Source organism: Triturus cristatus, chromosome 6, assembly GCF_964204655.1.
Source record: "Triturus cristatus chromosome 6, aTriCri1.1, whole genome shotgun sequence".
NCBI classification, from domain to species: domain Eukaryota; kingdom Metazoa; phylum Chordata; class Amphibia; order Caudata; family Salamandridae; genus Triturus; species Triturus cristatus.
In genome coordinates, this window is record NC_140589.1 from 952,355,313 (window position 1) to 952,373,821 (window position 18,509).

The 18,509-nt window shown below is 45.3% G+C and overlaps 1 protein-coding gene across 2 annotated transcripts in view; it reads right to left on the bottom strand.

Moving 5' to 3' along the window:
* The window catches only part of SLC18B1 (solute carrier family 18 member B1), a 671,163-nt gene extending 653,096 nt beyond the window's left edge, over positions 1-18,067 (bottom strand). For both annotated transcript variants that reach the window (XM_085611645.1, XM_085611646.1), the window contains exon 1: positions 17,816-18,067. In XM_085611645.1, the coding sequence (XP_085467771.1) occupies positions 17,816-17,858 (43 nt within the window). In that variant the 5' untranslated portion in view covers positions 17,859-18,067. The remainder of the gene's footprint in view (positions 1-17,815) is intronic.
* Between the last annotated feature and the right edge of the window lie 442 nt (positions 18,068-18,509).

Below are 18,509 nucleotides of genomic sequence, written 5' to 3' on the forward strand. Positions count from 1 at the left end.
CGCTAAACAAACATATAGAGACCATCTCTGGGAGGCAGCCTGGATATGCCTTACGAAAACACAACATACAGTATACGAGATGGGGGACAAAGCGGGCAAATTGCTAGCGTGGCTAGACAAAAAAGAGAAAGCCAACCGCTGGGTGGCGCGGCTACGTATGACCACCGGGGACGTTGTGACAAATCCTGACGACATAGTGATGGCCTTTGCAAATCACTATGAAAAAGTGTACACCTCTGTTGTCCTCGACGGTAGTCGTTACAACTTAGCATCCTTAAAGGACATACAACTTCCACGACTGACTTCGGAAGACACGCTTGCCCTGGAGGCGGACTTTTCAATAGAGGAGGTCGCCCTGGCCGTTAAGAGCCTCCAGTCGGGGAAAGCATTGGGGCCGAATGGGATTCCAGTGGAGTTGTTCAAGCGGGAGACGGATCCGGTAGTTCCGCACCTGCTATAAAATGTATGAATCCAGTCTGGAGGAGGGCATACTTCCCCGTGACCAAAGGGTCGCGACACTGGTAGCAATACTAAAACCCAGGAAGCCCCCTCATGAGTGTACCTCTTACAGACCAATCTGACTCCTCAATGTGGAAGCCAAAATATTAGCAAAGGTACTAGCGACCCGTATACAGCCTCATTTACGGGCACTCATTCACCCAGACCAATCAGGCTTTATGCCAGGGCGAAACACGGCAATGAATATCAGACGATTGCACGGCATACTGGCCAGTGGGCCCTACATCCACGAGGATGCAGTTATTGTCTCGCTGGATGCAAGTATGGTTTTTGACCGAGTGGAGTGGCCCTTCCTCTTTGCAGTGCTTGAGCGTTTGGGTTTCGGGCCCAAATTTTGTGCATGGGTGCGGTTGTTATATACAGGACCTCTGGCGCAGGTGGCGGTGAACGGACGACTGTCAGGAGACTTTGCGCTGGGACGGGGGACTAGACAAGGGTGCCCTCTCTCCCCACTACTATTCGCCCTGGTGCTGGAACCGTTGGCGGCATGGATAAGGCAGGATCCAGTTATAACAGGACTAAAGTGGACGGAGAGCTGGGACGACCGTATCACGCTATACGCGGACAATATCTTGGTATACCCGACGCGACCGGAACGGTCCATAGGTAGCCTACTTGACATTTGCGAATCCTATGATAGGCTCTCCGGTTACTCGATCAACTGGGCGAAATCAGTGCTTTACGTCTTACATGGACCCACACCACAGCTACCCAGAGGAGTGACGATATCAGTGGCGGAGGATGGTTTCAAATACCTCGGCATTAACATCACACCTGATCCGGCACTATTCTGTGAATGCAACCTACTTACGCCCCTGAGAAGACTACGAAGCGATGTCAAGCACTGGCACTCCCTTCCACTGACATTACTAGGGAGAGCAGCTTTGTTCAAAATGATGGCTCTCCCTCAATTCCTTTATGCACTGCAAAACACGCCCATATCGATCCCAGACTCCTACTTTAAATCAGTGGAGGCGGAGGTGGGGTGTCTGCTGTGGGAGGGTAAGCCTCACCGCATAGCTCTCTGTAAACTGGTGCGGAGTTGGTATGATGGGGGAAATCGCCCTGCTCAACATACGTCTATACTATTGGGCCTCCCAGCTCATTATAATTAATCAATGGCTACACGCCCCGCAAGACGACCCGGCTCTACGAATGGATAGGCACATGCTGGGATTGGAGGGAGTCCTCCGAGCCTTGTACGGAAAAATCCTGGAAAAATAAGCTAACGGGCCCCACAGCACACACCGTACAGATATGGTACATGGCGCAGCACAGGCTGGGTTGGGAGGGGGTGATTACTCAGCAAACGCCGCTGTGGGTCTCCCCCAAGATAGACATGATACACCTAAGTAAAGGATTTACGGGGTGGGACCTCATAGGCATCTCCAGGATCGGAGACCTCTGGAAGCGGGGTGGGGTGATCCCGTTTAAGAAGTTGCAGACAGAGTATCGGATGGAATGAATGGAGTGTTTCAGATTTCTGCAAATACAGCATGCACTAAGGAAAGCCATAACTAGGGGGACCGTCCTACCTGAATCCTCCCCACTTGAGGATCGTTTGCTCACAGAACACCTAGCCAAGAAAGCTATATCGTTGACATATCGTAAACTGGTGACCCATCAAAAAGACCCCACAGGGATCCTTAAAAGGAACTGGGAGGCAGAGGTGGGGGGAATGGACGAGCAAGAGTGGCAGGAGGCGCTGGCGTCCCCGCGGGAGATGGCGATCCCATCCAAACTAAAGCTGGTGCAACTTAAAATACTACACCGGATATACTACACTAGATCCACACTTCATAAAATAAGGAGTGCAGATACTCCGCTCTGCCTACGAGGGTGCGGCCTCCAGGGCACCTTCTATCATACCATATGGGACTGCCCTGACATCACTATATATTGGAGGGAGGTATTGGCAACGGTCTCCCTGGTTACCGGTCACGATGTCCCCCCTGAGCCGCGGATGTGTTTGCTGAATGTGTGGGACGCTACCAATCTTAACCACGCCGACCAAACCTGGGTGGCCATGGGACTATCATTAGCAAAGAGGAATATTGCACAACACTGGGGGGCGCAGTCAACCCCCTCCCACGCGTGGTGGTGTCGTGACCTAGATGGTGCCATGATTGCGGAAAAGGTGGTATGTAGTGGCAGGGGTTGCCCCCGGAAATGGCAGCGGGTTTGGGGAAAATGGAATACATTCAGGGGTAATATATGTGAACCCCCTCTGCCGGACTCAGAGTCAGAACTGAGCGAATAGAATATGGGCATCATTACACTATAAGGGATGGTGGAACCAGGGAATGGGAAAAGCTCTACGATGCAACATAAAGATGTATGAAAAGGTTGCGCATAACTGCATAACAGTACTATTAAGAATGTTACAACTTGAACAATCTGATTGCAAACTGTGTCTTGAGAATGAAGCCTCTATTGACAAAAGGTATACAATTACTGTTAATAAACATTGTTCAAAAAAAAAAAAAAGAATTACATCTTATGTGCCAGCATCTTGCACGGGTACCGCTTGTGCCAAGAATGACCTACCTCACCCTTATTCATTTTCACACACTCATTCTTACTTGTACTCACGCTCTAATTCTAACTTAGTCTTATTTATTCTCACTCTCTCTGACTAACCCTTTCTGACTTAGTTACACTATACCCCACTGATTATCACTACTGATTTTATTTTTTTTAAAGTGGACAAAAGCAAAAACAAGTTGCCACTGAAAATGTCAGATTATTTTCTCTGGAACCATTCTACAGAGGATCAGTAAGACGAGGAATTTCTAAGACAATGTTTCTTCTTTTTTTGTCATTGTAGATTCTTCTCCCAGAATCCCAACCTAACATTTTATTCCTTGGCTTTGTACTAGATATCTGATTTAAGTGATAATCACACAGTTGATTGGAAGGGGGTACTTCACTACCTTGTATAAGGCATTGAGGCTACGAATACATTTTCCATTTTTAGCACTGCAGTGATTTCAGTCTTGACCAATGTTACAGACCCTACAATCGTTAAAATGCTTAATACACACACCTCCCAAAAATGAGCCCCTATACAAACCAAGAAGTGCTTTGTGAAAGGTCACAGTCCTTGGATGTGGGACACTTTTTGGGGGTTGCCCAGGTGTATTTTTGGTCTGATTCTGACCCTACAGTCAGGTAGCATGCTGTGCCAAGCATGAGCTTCTAGTTTCACGTTTTACGCCATGCCCTTTATTACGTAGGCCACATCACCTGGTATGGATGTCAGCTTATGCTTCCTTGGACATGCCCATTTCAGAGACCCCTCTCACCACTTTCTTTATCCCACTTAAACCACTGATACCAGCACTAAGGGCGAAGAAGACATTACAGTTCTGGGGGGAGGGGGAACTGGGACAGCCTTGTGGAGAGCATAGCCAGGGGTCTGGATTGGCTTCAAGAGCGTAATCATGAGCCGTGCCATCAAAAGATGCAAATCAGGCAAAACGTCATGACAAAATATGAAAGAATTTAAATTTAAAAAAACTTTTCAACATTTTTCAGTGTCTAAATTAAATATATACAATTGCATCACTGACTGGAGTGACATTTGTTGAAGGCAATTCTTTTAAACATGAAACATTCTTAACTATCTCCATGCCCTCACGATGTTGCCGCAAGTTACCCAAAAAGTGTCATTTTGTCATATGCTACATTTATACAGCCTTTACTGGTATTAAATCTGAAGCAAGAATTTTTTATATTAGCCACACATAAGTGAGGTTTTTGTAGAGTTCAAATCCTGGGCCTAACTGATATCTCAAACATATACACAGTATGCTGCGGGGATGGGCCAAGAATCACACAATTCAGGCAACTTAGGAAGCTAGTATTGGAGTGCAGGATTGCATATAGTGCAGTTCAGAGTTTGTAGGGTGAAGTATTCACTCTTCCAATTAATACCACAGATCAGTGCTATGTGTTCAGTTATTCCATTACTAGTATTCAGTTGGTGTTTGCATAAAGAGTTCAATAAATTAATTTATCACATCCAAAAATAAAATGACACTATACGCACTTATACATATCCATAGTCACAAGAAGTATAGGTGTGCTTTTCTATTTGGAATGTTTCCACATACAAAAAAGAACTATCACTATGACTAAACATGTCTGTATGAAAAATAATGCTGCACTTTACAAGTGTTTCCTTCAAGAGCTGAAACGTGAGGAGTAAACTCTCTAGGGGCTTCCAGACATCTTTCTTTTTGCTAATTATTTAATTGCAGTTTGAGGTGTTGTGCCTCTCCCCTATAATTGTTCTTTTTTTCAAGTCCTTGGAGCCAGTGTCAACTTTAACATAAAAGAGCATCTCCTGCCTTTCCTTACTCTGCTAGCTCACCTAGCTTGACAGGGCGATTGTAGAACATGCTCAACAACATATTGACAACAATTAAACAATGAACAAAACAAAGAGGTCATGGAACCCCCCACAGACTTTACTCGTTGAGTTACACTGCTTCAACGAGTCTTAGGCCATCACTTTCATCATCGCTTCTGTGAAACATGTTTTCTATGCCACTGTTTAATGTTCAGTTTGCATTTCAAACAACTTTTGGCAAAGCCAATAGGTCTCGCCTATGCAAGAGCTATTGACTTTGCCAATGTGCTTTAGCCACGTTGTACAACAGTGTGGCTGTCGTCCATCATGGCTAAACGTTAGTGGCGTAGAGCAGAGTGGCATGGAGTGTCAGAGTGGAATGGCTAAAAGTAGAGTTGAGTATGTAGAGTGGCGTGGCAAAGTGTTGGGTATTGGAGTGGCATATTGTGGCATACACTGTAGTGGCATACAGTAGAGTGGACTGGTGTTGAGTGTATTGGCGTAGAGTGTTGCAGAGTATAAAGGCATAGAGCTCAGTGGCAGTAAGAGTAATGCATTGAATTCAGCGGCATATAATGCAGTGTTGTAGAATGCAGTGGCATAGATTAGAGTGGTGCATAGTAGAATGGAGTGGCACGGAGGAGCACCGAATGGAGTGGCGCAGAATAGAGTAGAGAGGGCAGTGGCGCAGAGTAGAGTCAATTGGTGTAGAGTGCAGAGGTGTAGAGTGGTTCAGAGTAAAGTATAGTGTCGTAGAGTGCAGTGGCATAGAGTGGAGTGGCGTAGAGTAAATTGTTTCAAAAAGTAGAGTGAAGTAGCGTAGAGTGGAGTGATGCAGGGTAGAGTGCAGTTGCGTAGAGTGGCATGAAGTGTAATGGAGTACAGCAAAGTAGTGTAGAGTGCCGTGGCTTAGAGTGAAGAGGTGCAGAGTAGATTAGGGTTGTGTAAAGTGGATTGGCTTAGAGTGCAGGGGCATAGAGTTGAGTGTTACACAGTAAGTGCCTTGGTGTAGAGTGTATTGGCATAGAGAGCAGTGGTGTGGCCTAGACTGGAGTGGTGTAGAGTTGAGTGGTGAAGAGGGCACTGGTGTAGAGTGGCGAAGAGAGCAGTGGCATTGAGTGGTACAAGGTGGCTTGGAGTGGTGCAGAGTGCAGTGGTGTGGAGTGGTGCAGAGTGGAGTGGTATGGAATGGAGTATTCATGGTGTGGTTGCACACTGCCATTACAGACAACACATTTTCAATTGAAAGGACCACTACATTTGCACAGGGTTCTGGGGCTTGGGGTCGTGACATTTGGAAAGTGTTGGTTGGGGTGAAAGTTGGAGGAACAGAGAACAGTGCAGATATCAGAGGTGTGGAATTTAATAAAATATCTACTTGTCCATGGGGAAAGTTGCTTCATAAATCTACTCGTCCTGTAACAAAATCCAACTGTCCCTTATGTGCCACGTAATACGACAACAAATTATGGCAGCAATCATTATTTAAGAGCTCTGAAATAGCCTTTCTAATTATGCCAGGGCTCATACCATAGTGGGGTTTGAATACTAACAATTCTCTTATTTTGCCATGTTTCTGCAGATCTCCATACTTGGGCTGAAGGTAGTGGTAAGCAATAGTTCCAGGGTTGGAGTGCCGTTTTGAGTCCATGCAGACCTAACTAATATATTTTAAGGGTTTTCACCAACTCTTCTCTAATATTTTCCCAAACTGAGAAAATTTGAAATTTTACTCCTGACAGTGGCGGATGTAAAACTTCTACTGCTGGGGAAAAAAGTGGAGGGAAAGTGAACTTCCAAACACTCTACAGATTTTTGCATGACCAAATCTACACATGCAGATTTGCTGATGCATAAATGCAGTCGACAAACATTTTCTAGGAGCACTATTTATTGGCCTACTTCTGTAAAGTCTTATGAATTCATGAAAGTCGTAAATCTGCACTTAATGCAAGGATATATACCATGGGTGCACTTTTGAGGCTTTCTTTAATAAATGGCCCCTAATTAGGGCGGGTGTTAACCATGACCTTTTGTCTTTATTAAAATTCTGTCTTGATTTCTCTCGGTTTATTGGCTAGCTTCACTGTGAGTGACAGTATTCTGCTCTTTCACAAGGAGCATATGGGCACATAAAGTAGTTTTGATCAATGTCAGGAGCTACTGTGGCAATGTCTGCTTTTTGAGACCAAAAACAAGTTTTGCTTTTGCCAATGTTTGTTATAATGCTGAGGGCCAGGCAGCTCCCACACCAATAAGGTTTTACAAAAAGCATACCAAAACAAGACACACATTGACAAAACCAAAAGGCTGACCACCAATTTCAGACTTACTGGCTTTGCCAATGCTTGTTTATTTTTATGTTTGCCATAATCTTATTCAAACTGGTGACACTGATTTTCCATTATGAATAATCTAGCATACATCAACACATTTTACTAAACGATGCTGCAAAGATATGGTACCTAATATTTTACAGTAGTTTAGATAAATGTTTTTTTTCCTATTTGCATTTTTTGTAAACATTTTATTTTGAAAGCAAAGAATCCTCAATCTTGCTTTCAAGCTTCTGCAAATATGTGCATCTAATCAGAGCATTTTGGGAGCATTAACATAGCCTCATATTGCTAAACTTTGAAATCATGTGTACACATTTTTATACTAGAACTACTGTCAGTAGTGTAGTCTGAGCTTACATTTATTTAGAGCGCTCACCCTAATAATAAAGGCTTTGCATTAATGAACCATACATACAAGTTTGAACAGCATTAACACATGTGCACAAACAATTACCTTAACTGCAGACAATGCCCTTCCATGATCCATATTGTGGTACAGTAAACTGGCAGCCAAAGGGTTTGTGCTTTAGGGTGTTGGGCATACTTGTCCCAAAGACAAAATGCACATGAAAACTTGTTGCCCTTGACCCCAAACAATATGTCCTGGGCGTCAGGCTATAGGAATTCCACATCCCTGAGATATATGCCTAAGGAAAGGTTTGTATGCAAAAGACACAGGGGTTGGAACAGAGACAAACACGGCGGTAAAAGAGACAGGCTAGGTCACGCAACAATTCACGACTTAGGGAGGCAGGCACAGCAGGTAGGGATTTCAGGAGCGTAGGCAAAAGAAGACAAGACATAACGAGAAAATAAGGAGAAAGGGTAGAAGAACAGGTCAAGGCAGGGGTGCAAGTGGACGGGGCTAAAGAAAGTGACAAACTGAAAATTAAGATATTGACATATATATGGGGTGACAAAGTCCTTGGGAGCGCACTTAATGTTGGCAACCAAGGAGAAAATATGGAAAGGAGAGTATGTGGCGATGTTAAAATTACTACATACAGAATTACGGATGACAGAAGGGTCAAAGGAGGAAGTATTTGAGTTTTGGAAGAGGCCTAGGGTGCTGACAACAATAGAAAACTGGACTTCGGCCTTCCCAATTGTCGCAAGTGTATACTGCGAGAAATAGCCAGAATGGTGAGTATCTTTGTTCAAATACATGGATGTGATCAAAAGAGCGTAGATCACATATGGGGGTTACGCTTGGTCACATTATGATGGGGAATTCCGGGCGTGATTGACATGGGGCCCAGAAGCGAAATGGGGGGGGGGGGGGGGGGGGGAGAGATTGATACGGACTTATATCAACAGACAAGGGGTTCAGTTAAGTTTGGGAAGACCACATTTATAGCAAGCAGTCTCCCATTACTGTACCACCCCTTTCAAACCCATCCCACCCGAGGAGGGTTGGGGACCAGGCTAAGGGACCAGGGGGGAAAGTAAGGGACCTGCTGAGATTTTAACAAAGGTCTCTGCAGAGGAGAATATTGTAGATTCTGACACGAGTGATCTAAGTACTCTGGAAGACATCCCCTCATGCAGTGCTTTGGGACTGGGACTAGCGGTCAGGGACAACAGACAGGGAATGGAATCAGCACAGCAACATGTATGGCGGCCTGCAAGGGCATCAGAAAGTAGGGGGTAGAGGAAGACGTGGGACACAAGGGAATATGGGCAAAAGCTCTTACGCCAATTAACACACAATTTTTAGAAGCATGGTTGGTGCACTACCCCATCAGAGAGGATGTACAATTGCTTTCGGAAAGGTTTCAGGCTGGTGCACGAGGGACAAAGGTTCAGTAGGTGGGCAGAGAACTTAAAGTCAGCGCATTCACAAAAACAGTTGGTGCCAGGGAAACTGCTAAAAGAAGTCCATGAGGGCAGAATGACAGGGCCAATTAATACATGGCCAATACCGGATCTGATCGTCTCATCCATTGGGGTGGTGCCAAAGAAAGAGAAGGGTCAATTTTGCCTCAAACAACACTTGTCTTGGCCGGAAGAAGCTTCCATCAATGATTTTATATCAGAGGATGTTACATCAGTGTCATATTCATCAGTGAATGTTGTGAGGGCTCTGTTTGAAAAGGTGGGAAACAGGGCATAAATGGCACAATATGACATAAAATCGGCTTTTAGGCTGTTATCGGTGCATTCGGAGGACTGTCACTTGTTGGGGATTCAGTTTGACGGACAGTGGTTTGTCAATAAAGCATTACCCATGGGGTGTTCCATCTCTTGTGTCCTGTTTGAGCATTTCAGCTTTTTCTTACAGCAGGTTTTAATGTGGCAGATGGGCACGGATACAGTGACTCACTACCTAGACAACTTTTTCCTGGTGGGTCAACCCGGTTCAATGGACTGGCAACAGAAGTTGGGAAGGTTTCACGAGCTCATGGATGAACTAGCAGTGTCCCTAGAAGCAGAGAAGACACAAGGTCCAAGCAAGGTGTTGTAATTTCTGGGAATTAAACTGGATTCAGTGGCCATGGTGGCGGGCTGCCCGGCAGACAAAAAACTGCACATGCAGTATGTTGGCAAAGCCAAAGGTGACAGTTAGGGAAGTACAGGTACTGTTAGGGAATTTGAACTTTGCATACAGAGTAGTGAGGCCAGGGAGGCTGTCTTTAGGGGGGCTCTCGTTGCCACACCATCACATGCACTTGTCAGCGGGTACGAAAGAGAATTTACGCATATGACGCAGGTTTCTAGAAGCTTTCAGTGGCATTCAGGAAGACCTGGCTTGGCAGTACGGGCTGGACTGTTCCCATGAGTCACAGGGTCAAGACTGATTTGCATATAGCTGGGTCTGAACTGAGGTGACTAAGTGTGTTAAAGAACAACCCAGATCTGTGACTGCGGGTGAGTGTCTGAAAAGTATCAGCGCTCTGTCCATCATCTCCCTGTGTTTGCTTTGTTCACCCTAAAATGGCAGGGTATGCCCAGACATGGGTCGCTTGCTGAATTTGCCACTGGAATCAAGCTTGCCTGGCTGATGAGGGGTGTTACCCTGAAACCGGTCCCAGGATGCTTGTTTCCGGTTCAGGGAAGACCTGGCTTGGCAGTTCGGGCTGGACTGTTCCCATCAGGCACACGGTCAAGACTGATTTGTATATAGCTGGGTCTGAACTGATGTGGCAAAGTGAGCTAAAGAATGATGATGGATTCAACCCAGATCTGTGACTGAGGGTGAGTGTCTGAAAAGTTTCAGTGCTCTGTCCATCATCCCCTTGTGTTTACCAATGATGACCACAAAGGAGTGTGAATGGGACGTGCAGATATATTCTGACGCTGCAGGGGGCATCGGTTTCGGGTGGTACTGGCAGAGTAGGTGGTGTTCTGATGAGTGGCCAGAGAACTGGAAACATGGGGGCAGGAGCATTGACTTCCTAGAATTGTTCTCTCTAAGGGGAACAGTCAGCTCTGGGTGCAGGAACTGGCACATAAGAAGGTTCTTTTTAGAGTAGACAACATGGCAGTGGTACATGTAGTGATTAAACAGTCAGTAAGGAATTCACAGGTACTTAAGCTGCAGCGGGTTTTCGTAATGGGCTGTCTGAGACATGATTTAGCATTTAAGGCCAGACATGTGCCAGGGGTGGACAATGACATTGCTGATGCCTTGTCTCGTTCACAGTGGAAGAGGTCCCATAGGCTGGCCACGGAGGTGGACGAGGTCAATCCACCTGTGCCGGAGGGAATGTAGACAATCGGCGAGAAAGGATGCTGCAGTTGGTGGTAGGGCCTCTGGCAGAATCCACAAGGAAATTGTACATGCAGGCTTGTAAGGAGTTTCAAGCCTGTGAGGCTAGGCGGAGGTCAGAGCTTTGGACCAGGGAAGATGTGCAACTTATCCTGAAGTTGATCGAAAAGCGGTTATCTGGGGTTACAATTACAGAGAAACTGGCAGGGATTGCCTTCATGGGCAAGAAGTTTCAGGGGTTACTCACCATCGGTCAGGTGAACTGGGAAGACGTATGCTGGAAGGATGGGCAAAGAAAACAAGTAGTTGGTGGGGGCGAGGAGAACAGTGTCAAGGCAACATTTTAGGCAGCATATTAGGAATACTGCCATACAGTTCAGGGGGGGGGGGGGGAGACAGTTTTGTTCTCGACATGGATATCCTTGATGTTTGTAATTCACGGTCTAGTCTTCATCAGAATGCACTTGTTAGAGAATGCTCTTACATTCCTGTTCTATATTTCCCCTTGACTGGACGTTCTGTTCCATGGCAGTTATACTCCTGTTTCCTGCCTGGAAGAGTACGCTCTCGTCTTATCCTGCTCTTGAATAAAGGTTCTTCAAACTTACTCACCGCATACGGACAACATGTTTACCACATTCTGGCGACAAGGATGGTATATGTTGATTGGCACTCTGTTTCTGATTCTACCTTTTCACAGGTTGATCAGGACATTGCAGTAGCTTCCATAGACGATGCAGTTTTTGTTGGTGAGGGTGTGTTCGATGCCAAGGATTGGGAGCGTGAGATGGTCAACGACCACACTTTACAAGAGGTAATCAAACTGTTAAAGTCCAAACCTAGAAGAGAGGGTTGTCTTCCGATTTCTGTATGTCCCTATGTCAAAATCCTAGATGAGCTGTCCTTACGTAGCGATAACGTTCTAGCTAAAGGTGAGAAGTTTATTCCCCCATTTGGTATCAGGAGAAAGCTCTTAACTTTGGCACACAAAGGGCATCTTGGCCAAACTCCCACCCAACGACGCATTAAGAACCACTTTTGGTGGCCGGGCCTTGACGCCCAGGTTGTGAATTGGGTTGAAAACTGTTCAGTTTTCAAGGAAGGGGAAAAAAGACAAGATGGGTTGCAAATCTGACAGTGCTCATATCGTGAACCCTGGTTTACCCTGGCACAACATATGTCTTGATTTCATAGGTCCCATGGGGGAGTTGCATGAAAATGACAGGTTTGGGATCATAGTGGTGGATGTTTTATCTAAATGGCTGTGGTTGAATTTACCAATGACATTACCACCGAGAGTACCATCAAGTTCTTGGGTAAACTTTTCAGGGACGAGGGTATCCCCTCCGTTCTCATTACAGATAATGGCACACAATTGGTTTCTAAAGAAATGCAAGCCTTTTTAAAAAATTGTGGAATATCTCACTGCCTCACCTCTCTCTATAATCCCCAGGGGAACGGTTTGTGTGAGAGGGCAAACAAAGTAGTCAAAGGGATAATTCAAATGGCATCCACTAATGGTTGTGTTGTACGTAAAATTGTCAACGTCTTCTCCTGCTCTTGAATAAAGGTTCTTCAAACGTACTCACCGCGTCTGGACAACTTGTTTACCACAATGTTCTTTGGGGCATTCAGGGTGTCTCAGCTATTGGGGAGGAAAGGAGTGCCAGGGTTGGAGTAGTCAGAGGTGGGGGTAGGAAAGAGGAGTGGGGTAGCTTAGAGTTGCGACTTCGGCAATCTAAGATAGACCAAAGATCCAATGGGAAGACAGTGTTATTACATGCTTTCCCAGGTGTGAGCCTGTGCCCAGTCCAGCGAGGAGTTAAGCTGAATGCAATCTGTGGGGACAGGCATGGCACAGTTTTTTGTTGAGGTAACGGGGAAGTGCTGACCTCTAGCCAGTTTCTCTGGGTTATGCGAAAGGCGCTCGAAAAACTGGGGGAAGCCCCAGGAGAGTACGGGACATACTCATTTAGGATCGGGGTGACCACAGAGGCAGCTCGACCAGGCTGGGACAAGCACAAGATCATGCAGCTGGGTCGTTGGTCATCAGAATATTTTCCTCTGTATGTACCGCTGGGTAAGCAGGGGTGTTGATGAAGATGTCGATTGTTGGTTCTCAAATATGTTGTTCTTTTCAGGTGCTCTGGCGGGGCCAGAAGCGCCGAATTGTCTATCTGGATCATAGGACACTCGTTTGTAAAATCGGAAGAAAGGCATGAAATACAGAAGGGTCAAGGTTTGAATCCTAGGCTCAATGAAAGTTGGCTTAAGATCACATGGCATGGCAAAGGTGGGATGAGATGGTAAGAATTGATATGGTGTTTAAACAAATTGTTGAAGCGGCACACATGCCCAGATATGTTGGTCTTACACTGAGGGGAAAAATGATTTGGTGGTATGTAAAGGTATAGCATTCTTAAAGCAGATGAAGAGGGCCTTAATTGAAATGAGTGGTCTGGATGCTTCATCCTGTGGACGGAATTTATTCCAAGGAGGAAGTCCAGGTGGGCAGCGAAACCCACCGTCATTGACAAGCAAGGAAGAAAAGTAACAGAGACATGCAGGTGTTTTGTGAAGTCAGAGGTTTCAGTTGGGTGGAACACCCTGAATTGAAGTATGAGGCGGTCGATTTTTTCAGGGGAGATGGGGTGCATTTGTCTTGCTACGAGGTGAAACTTTATCTGATACAAGTGAAGGAGGCATTAGACAGGACTTTGAACATCAGAAGGTACAATAGCAGTGCCTAAATCGGGGGGTCAGAAAAGTTGAAGGAAATGAGGAGGCCTTTTTGAGTGGCGTTTGGCAGCTACTTTTGACATGGTTACAGATTAGGATTAGGGTTGTGAACAGAGGATAACCAGTAAAGGGGGGGCAGGAAGGTTACACCGGGAGGAAGCAACAAATTATAAATTAAGGTGTAGGATACTTAGATAGTTAGTTGCAATAGAACTAGGTTACAGGAGTTTAAAGGTCAAACATTAAATAAAAAGTATGAGTTGCAAGGAAAAGATCTAAAGTGTGTGGGAATGTTAGGGGTGGGGGTAATCGAAAGTAGGTGAATAAATGTATAGTGAGGTTTAGTTTTGTAAGGCAAAGGCATAGGGTACTTTGTGATGTGCACCTGTCTTAAATAAAGCGACCTTTTCCACACAAATGAGCATATTTGTGGCCTGTGCTGCTCCACTTTGGCCCAAGGGGCACTGACCTTGTCCATGCTGGACACCTCAGTGTTGCTTGACCTGGGGAGCAGATTGTGCTCTAAGACAGCAGGAGATCCATGTCTAACAACAGCTGTCCAGTCACATGCATGATGTGGGGGTCCCACAGTCCTGTCCAGCCGAGCGCACTGTTAAAAGCAGCACTGCCAGCCAGCAAAATATATTTAGTCACCTGCTACTACTAGACTCCTATGACCGAGGTCATCGTGGCTGGGGCACAGTCACATAAAATCTGTCTTGTGATTTCTGAGATAGCCCAATAATGCACCATGCCCACAGATGGTGGCAGAGCAGAAAGCAGCTGAGGGAAAGTCAGCCTCTATATTGCAAAGACTATCAAAAAATGACGTTCCCAGCTACTCACCAGATACCAACCGTTGCTCTATCATGCAGTTGATACTTTCCTTAGGTATGGAGTCTGTTTCTAGTTACAATCTTATAGCCATCAAAGTGAGACACAGGAATGTGTGGAGCTATCTGGTTATTTAACCATATTTCACTTAAAAGAAATATATAAGATTTGTGTGTTTTCCCAATTATACGCTGGTAGAGAACAAGTATTCAACAGTGACTGACCCCAGGGGGCACATTGTTTTACGCATTCAGCAACCCTGCCCAGCGCCAAAAACCACAGAGGCAAGCTGTGCAGCTGGCCTCACATAGGACAGCAGTGACACAGTTTTGCAGATGCAAGAGCAGTCCTGCTGGCCTCGCGCCTCAGCCTTCAATCAGACTAACACACAGTCTGATGCCCGGTGGCCCCAGAATAACCACACTGTAAAGACACTCTGTGCTGGCTCAGCTTGGCAGTCACTTATTTTGAACAGGGGAGTCCAATAGAGCACTGGCACATTTGAAGCACAGAGTGCAGGGGCGGTTCATCCGTTAAGGGGGAACAGTGTCACCCCACTAACTAAACTGCCCCATGGATGGAAAAATAAAATGGCAATAAACTTCATGCATTACCATTATATTTTTCATAACCCTGTCCTGAGCCAAGCGTCAGGACGCGGGGTGGGGCTTTGAGCTGACTGGCAGCAGCAGAAAGCAGTGACGGGCAGGGCACTTTAAGTTTAAATTGCGCAGGTCTCTTTGGTCGGCCGTCTTGCCAGCCTGACATGTGCATTTTACACCTCTCTAAACCAGCTGTCTAAGATAGCTGGGTTATAGACAGCATAGGGCTTCAGTGTCTTCGGAAGCACCGAAGGAGGCCGCTCCCTCCAATCCTGGTGATTCTTTCTTGCTGCATGAGAACAGCGCCAGTATTGGTTACTGCAGTTTCTTGGGTCCCGCGTTGAATCCTGCCTGCCTGAAGAAGACCCGAGTGAGGAGGACTTCGTGCCAAGAAGGTAAATGCAATTATTCTTTTATTTACTAAAGACGTGGCTGAAAAAGTTGGTCTTTCACCCTTAGCTAACTGAATGTAAAATAACACTGTATGCATGTTGTGATAAAAGATAAATGCAAATAAAAGTAATCAGAGGGAAATGCACTCTAACAATATGAAGTCTTGTGGGTTAATGCTATCACTGCAGCTATCCGAGTGTGTGTGTGTCACCAGAGAGAAACATTACTAAATCATGGTTATGCGGGGTAATTCTGACTTGTGTATTTTTATTGCCTTCAAAGACTTATTGTTTAATATCATGGGGCCACAATTGTTTTCCAGTATTATCATCCTTGAAAGGAGTAGTACATTAGTGACTTACAGTTCATGGTTTTTGCCAGGGAAGTGCTACTTTCGTTTTCTCATCTTTCTTTGAACAACATTGTTTTCCCCATGTGGGGAACAGCACCATTCCCAATACCTAGTTGATGCGTGGAGTGGAAAACATTTAATGTGATCCTTATCAGCTGTTTTCAGGGATGTGGTCTTTTCAAACCGTACTGCTTACGTTTTGTAAGGATATAAGCAATAGATATTGAAACAAGTCCCTTCTGGGCTCTGTAGTCATGTCCTTAACTTTTCAGGCAAAAACACTCACTGATTTCTGAATAATGAGTGTAAAAGTGTTAAGGTAATCATGTTGTTCCTGCTAACATTTCACATCCTTTACTTTTTTCCAGGATGTTAATACTGGTCTAGTGCATATTTTGAATTGAGTCGCGTCCAGGTGTTTATAGCGGGCATAATTGGGTTGCAGATGAAGGCATTGCAAGTTTATGTCAGTGGGGCAGTATGGTGTTCGGTATGGGAGAGGGTGTGGCACTATGGCCAGAGCTGCCTAATTTGGAACTGGGGAACTAAGTTCAGCCTTCATGACCGGTCCAGCAGACCACCCTCCTGAGAAAGCACATTCCCATGCTAGATATTAGGAGGCCCGCTAGACCTTAGAAGCTCTGGTGTCTTAGCACCAGGAGGTGGACACTAGCATTGGCAAGTATGGGTTAACTTGAAGGTCTGTCCACCACAATTCATACTTAAGTTTACCTCCAGTCTTGCGGGCAGGCCTACGAAACAGAACAACTTAGAGCAACAGTGACTCTGTCACTGAGGTCACAGGACCCTTGAGGCTACTCCACCTCAGCCATTGGTACCTCCATTGACCTTGTTTTAGCAGTAGTAGCGCAACTCACCAGGGATCGGCAATGCAGGATTTGCACGCACACCAAACTAAGTTCACAAACTTCACGGTTTCTCTGCTTCATGCACAAGCTCTTTTAACATGTGCTGTCTGCTTTGGGGCCACTGGAATTATGCAGCAATGGAGGACAAAATAATGTCGCAGTGTTGACTAAATTATGCAGCAAAATAAAGGCTGAAGCGTAATGCGATACATTTTCTGCTTCTTTATTATTTTGACATTTTTACACATACTAACCGTCTCTGCAAAGATTTTGCCTCATTAGTACCAGTATAATATGCTAATGCAGCAATGAGAAAGGTGACCAATCAACCTTTGAAAAGGGCTCTCCTCTTCGCGGCGACACAAGTCACATTTTTAGTAACTTTTGATGCGTTTGAGCTACAAACAATTATTTTGTTAAAATCATTAGATTATGCAGCAGATTATGTATTTTGTGGCAAACATGGCAGATCCATAATTATGTGGAAAATATTTGGGAACTAGGATAGTTTGCCATTCATGTTTGAACTGCTCTTGTGGAAAAAGGGAAGTGCTGATGACAGAAACTGCATGGCTCAGAGACAAATGTCTTATGATTCCACTTTTAAGCATATTTGGGAAATTCTGTGATTAGAAATTTACATTCACAAAGCGGGATATTTTAATGTCAATAACTTATATTAAACCTTAAATAAGCATGTGTATCCATTGGTTGAATTAAAAAACGTAATAAGCTGTAACTGCCCAGTGAAATGTCAAATACTAAAAGCTGGAATGTTTTGCTCTTTCTGGCCACACCTCTGACTTTGCCCACTGACCCAAGCCACAGGTTATTCCTGCCCTGAGTTTCCGCCCACAGTTCCCTCACTTTTTTCCCCACTTCGACCGCTGTACATATGCAGTCTGAAAACTTGGCAGCTATGAATATGATATGGCCTGTTCAGATGTCCCTGGGATTAAACCCTTCCCTCGACAACTCGCTGCTATACTACTGATGCAGCACTGCGGTTACGAAACCGCACAGTGACAATGGAGGGGGATTAAATGAAACGTAGGGGCGCGCAGGCGCACGCTTGCTCGAAAATGTTTCCCAGCGGTTATTTTACCTGAGCAGTGGGCTATTTCGAGGCCTGTTTCCGCACCGTCCATGGCAACAGGTCTGCAGGGATGGCGAGGAGCGTTCGGATGTCTTTTCTTGGTGGTGTGGGGAATGTGAAGACGCCGCGTTTCACCCTCTCCCGGCTGCACAATTTACTCCTCCCCTCTTGGAACCTTCACTCAGCCAGGAAAGCTTGCAGGCAGCTCGGCCACGAGAACTACCGCCTCAGTCCCAGCAGAGGGCAGCACTGATAGCGGGATTGCCTCGGGTACAATCGCAGTCAATAGTAATAATTCACTATGTGAGCGTGAACGAAGCTAGGAATGTGCGCACTTCAAATTAAACGTGTATTGATTTGTACATACTACTAAGTTATTATACATGTATACAACGTGTAAACACATACTTATATTAATTAGGAATGGCCATACCCACGTGGATCACTATGAGATCGTTTTACCTGAATTATATTACAAAAAGTCGTGGCAACAAATTAAAAGTGTTTTTCATCAGCGAAAGCAGTGCTTTAAATGGGAAAAAATAAGTGCCGGTACTCATTAAAATGAGCTAGAGATGTAGTGAGGGGGCGGGGCTAGTGGCGGGGCTAAGGGCAAGACATGATGATACTTAACAACTTTTATATTAGTTGCAGGACATACCAAAACACATGAGAAATGTGTTTCTATAAACAAGCAGGTTAA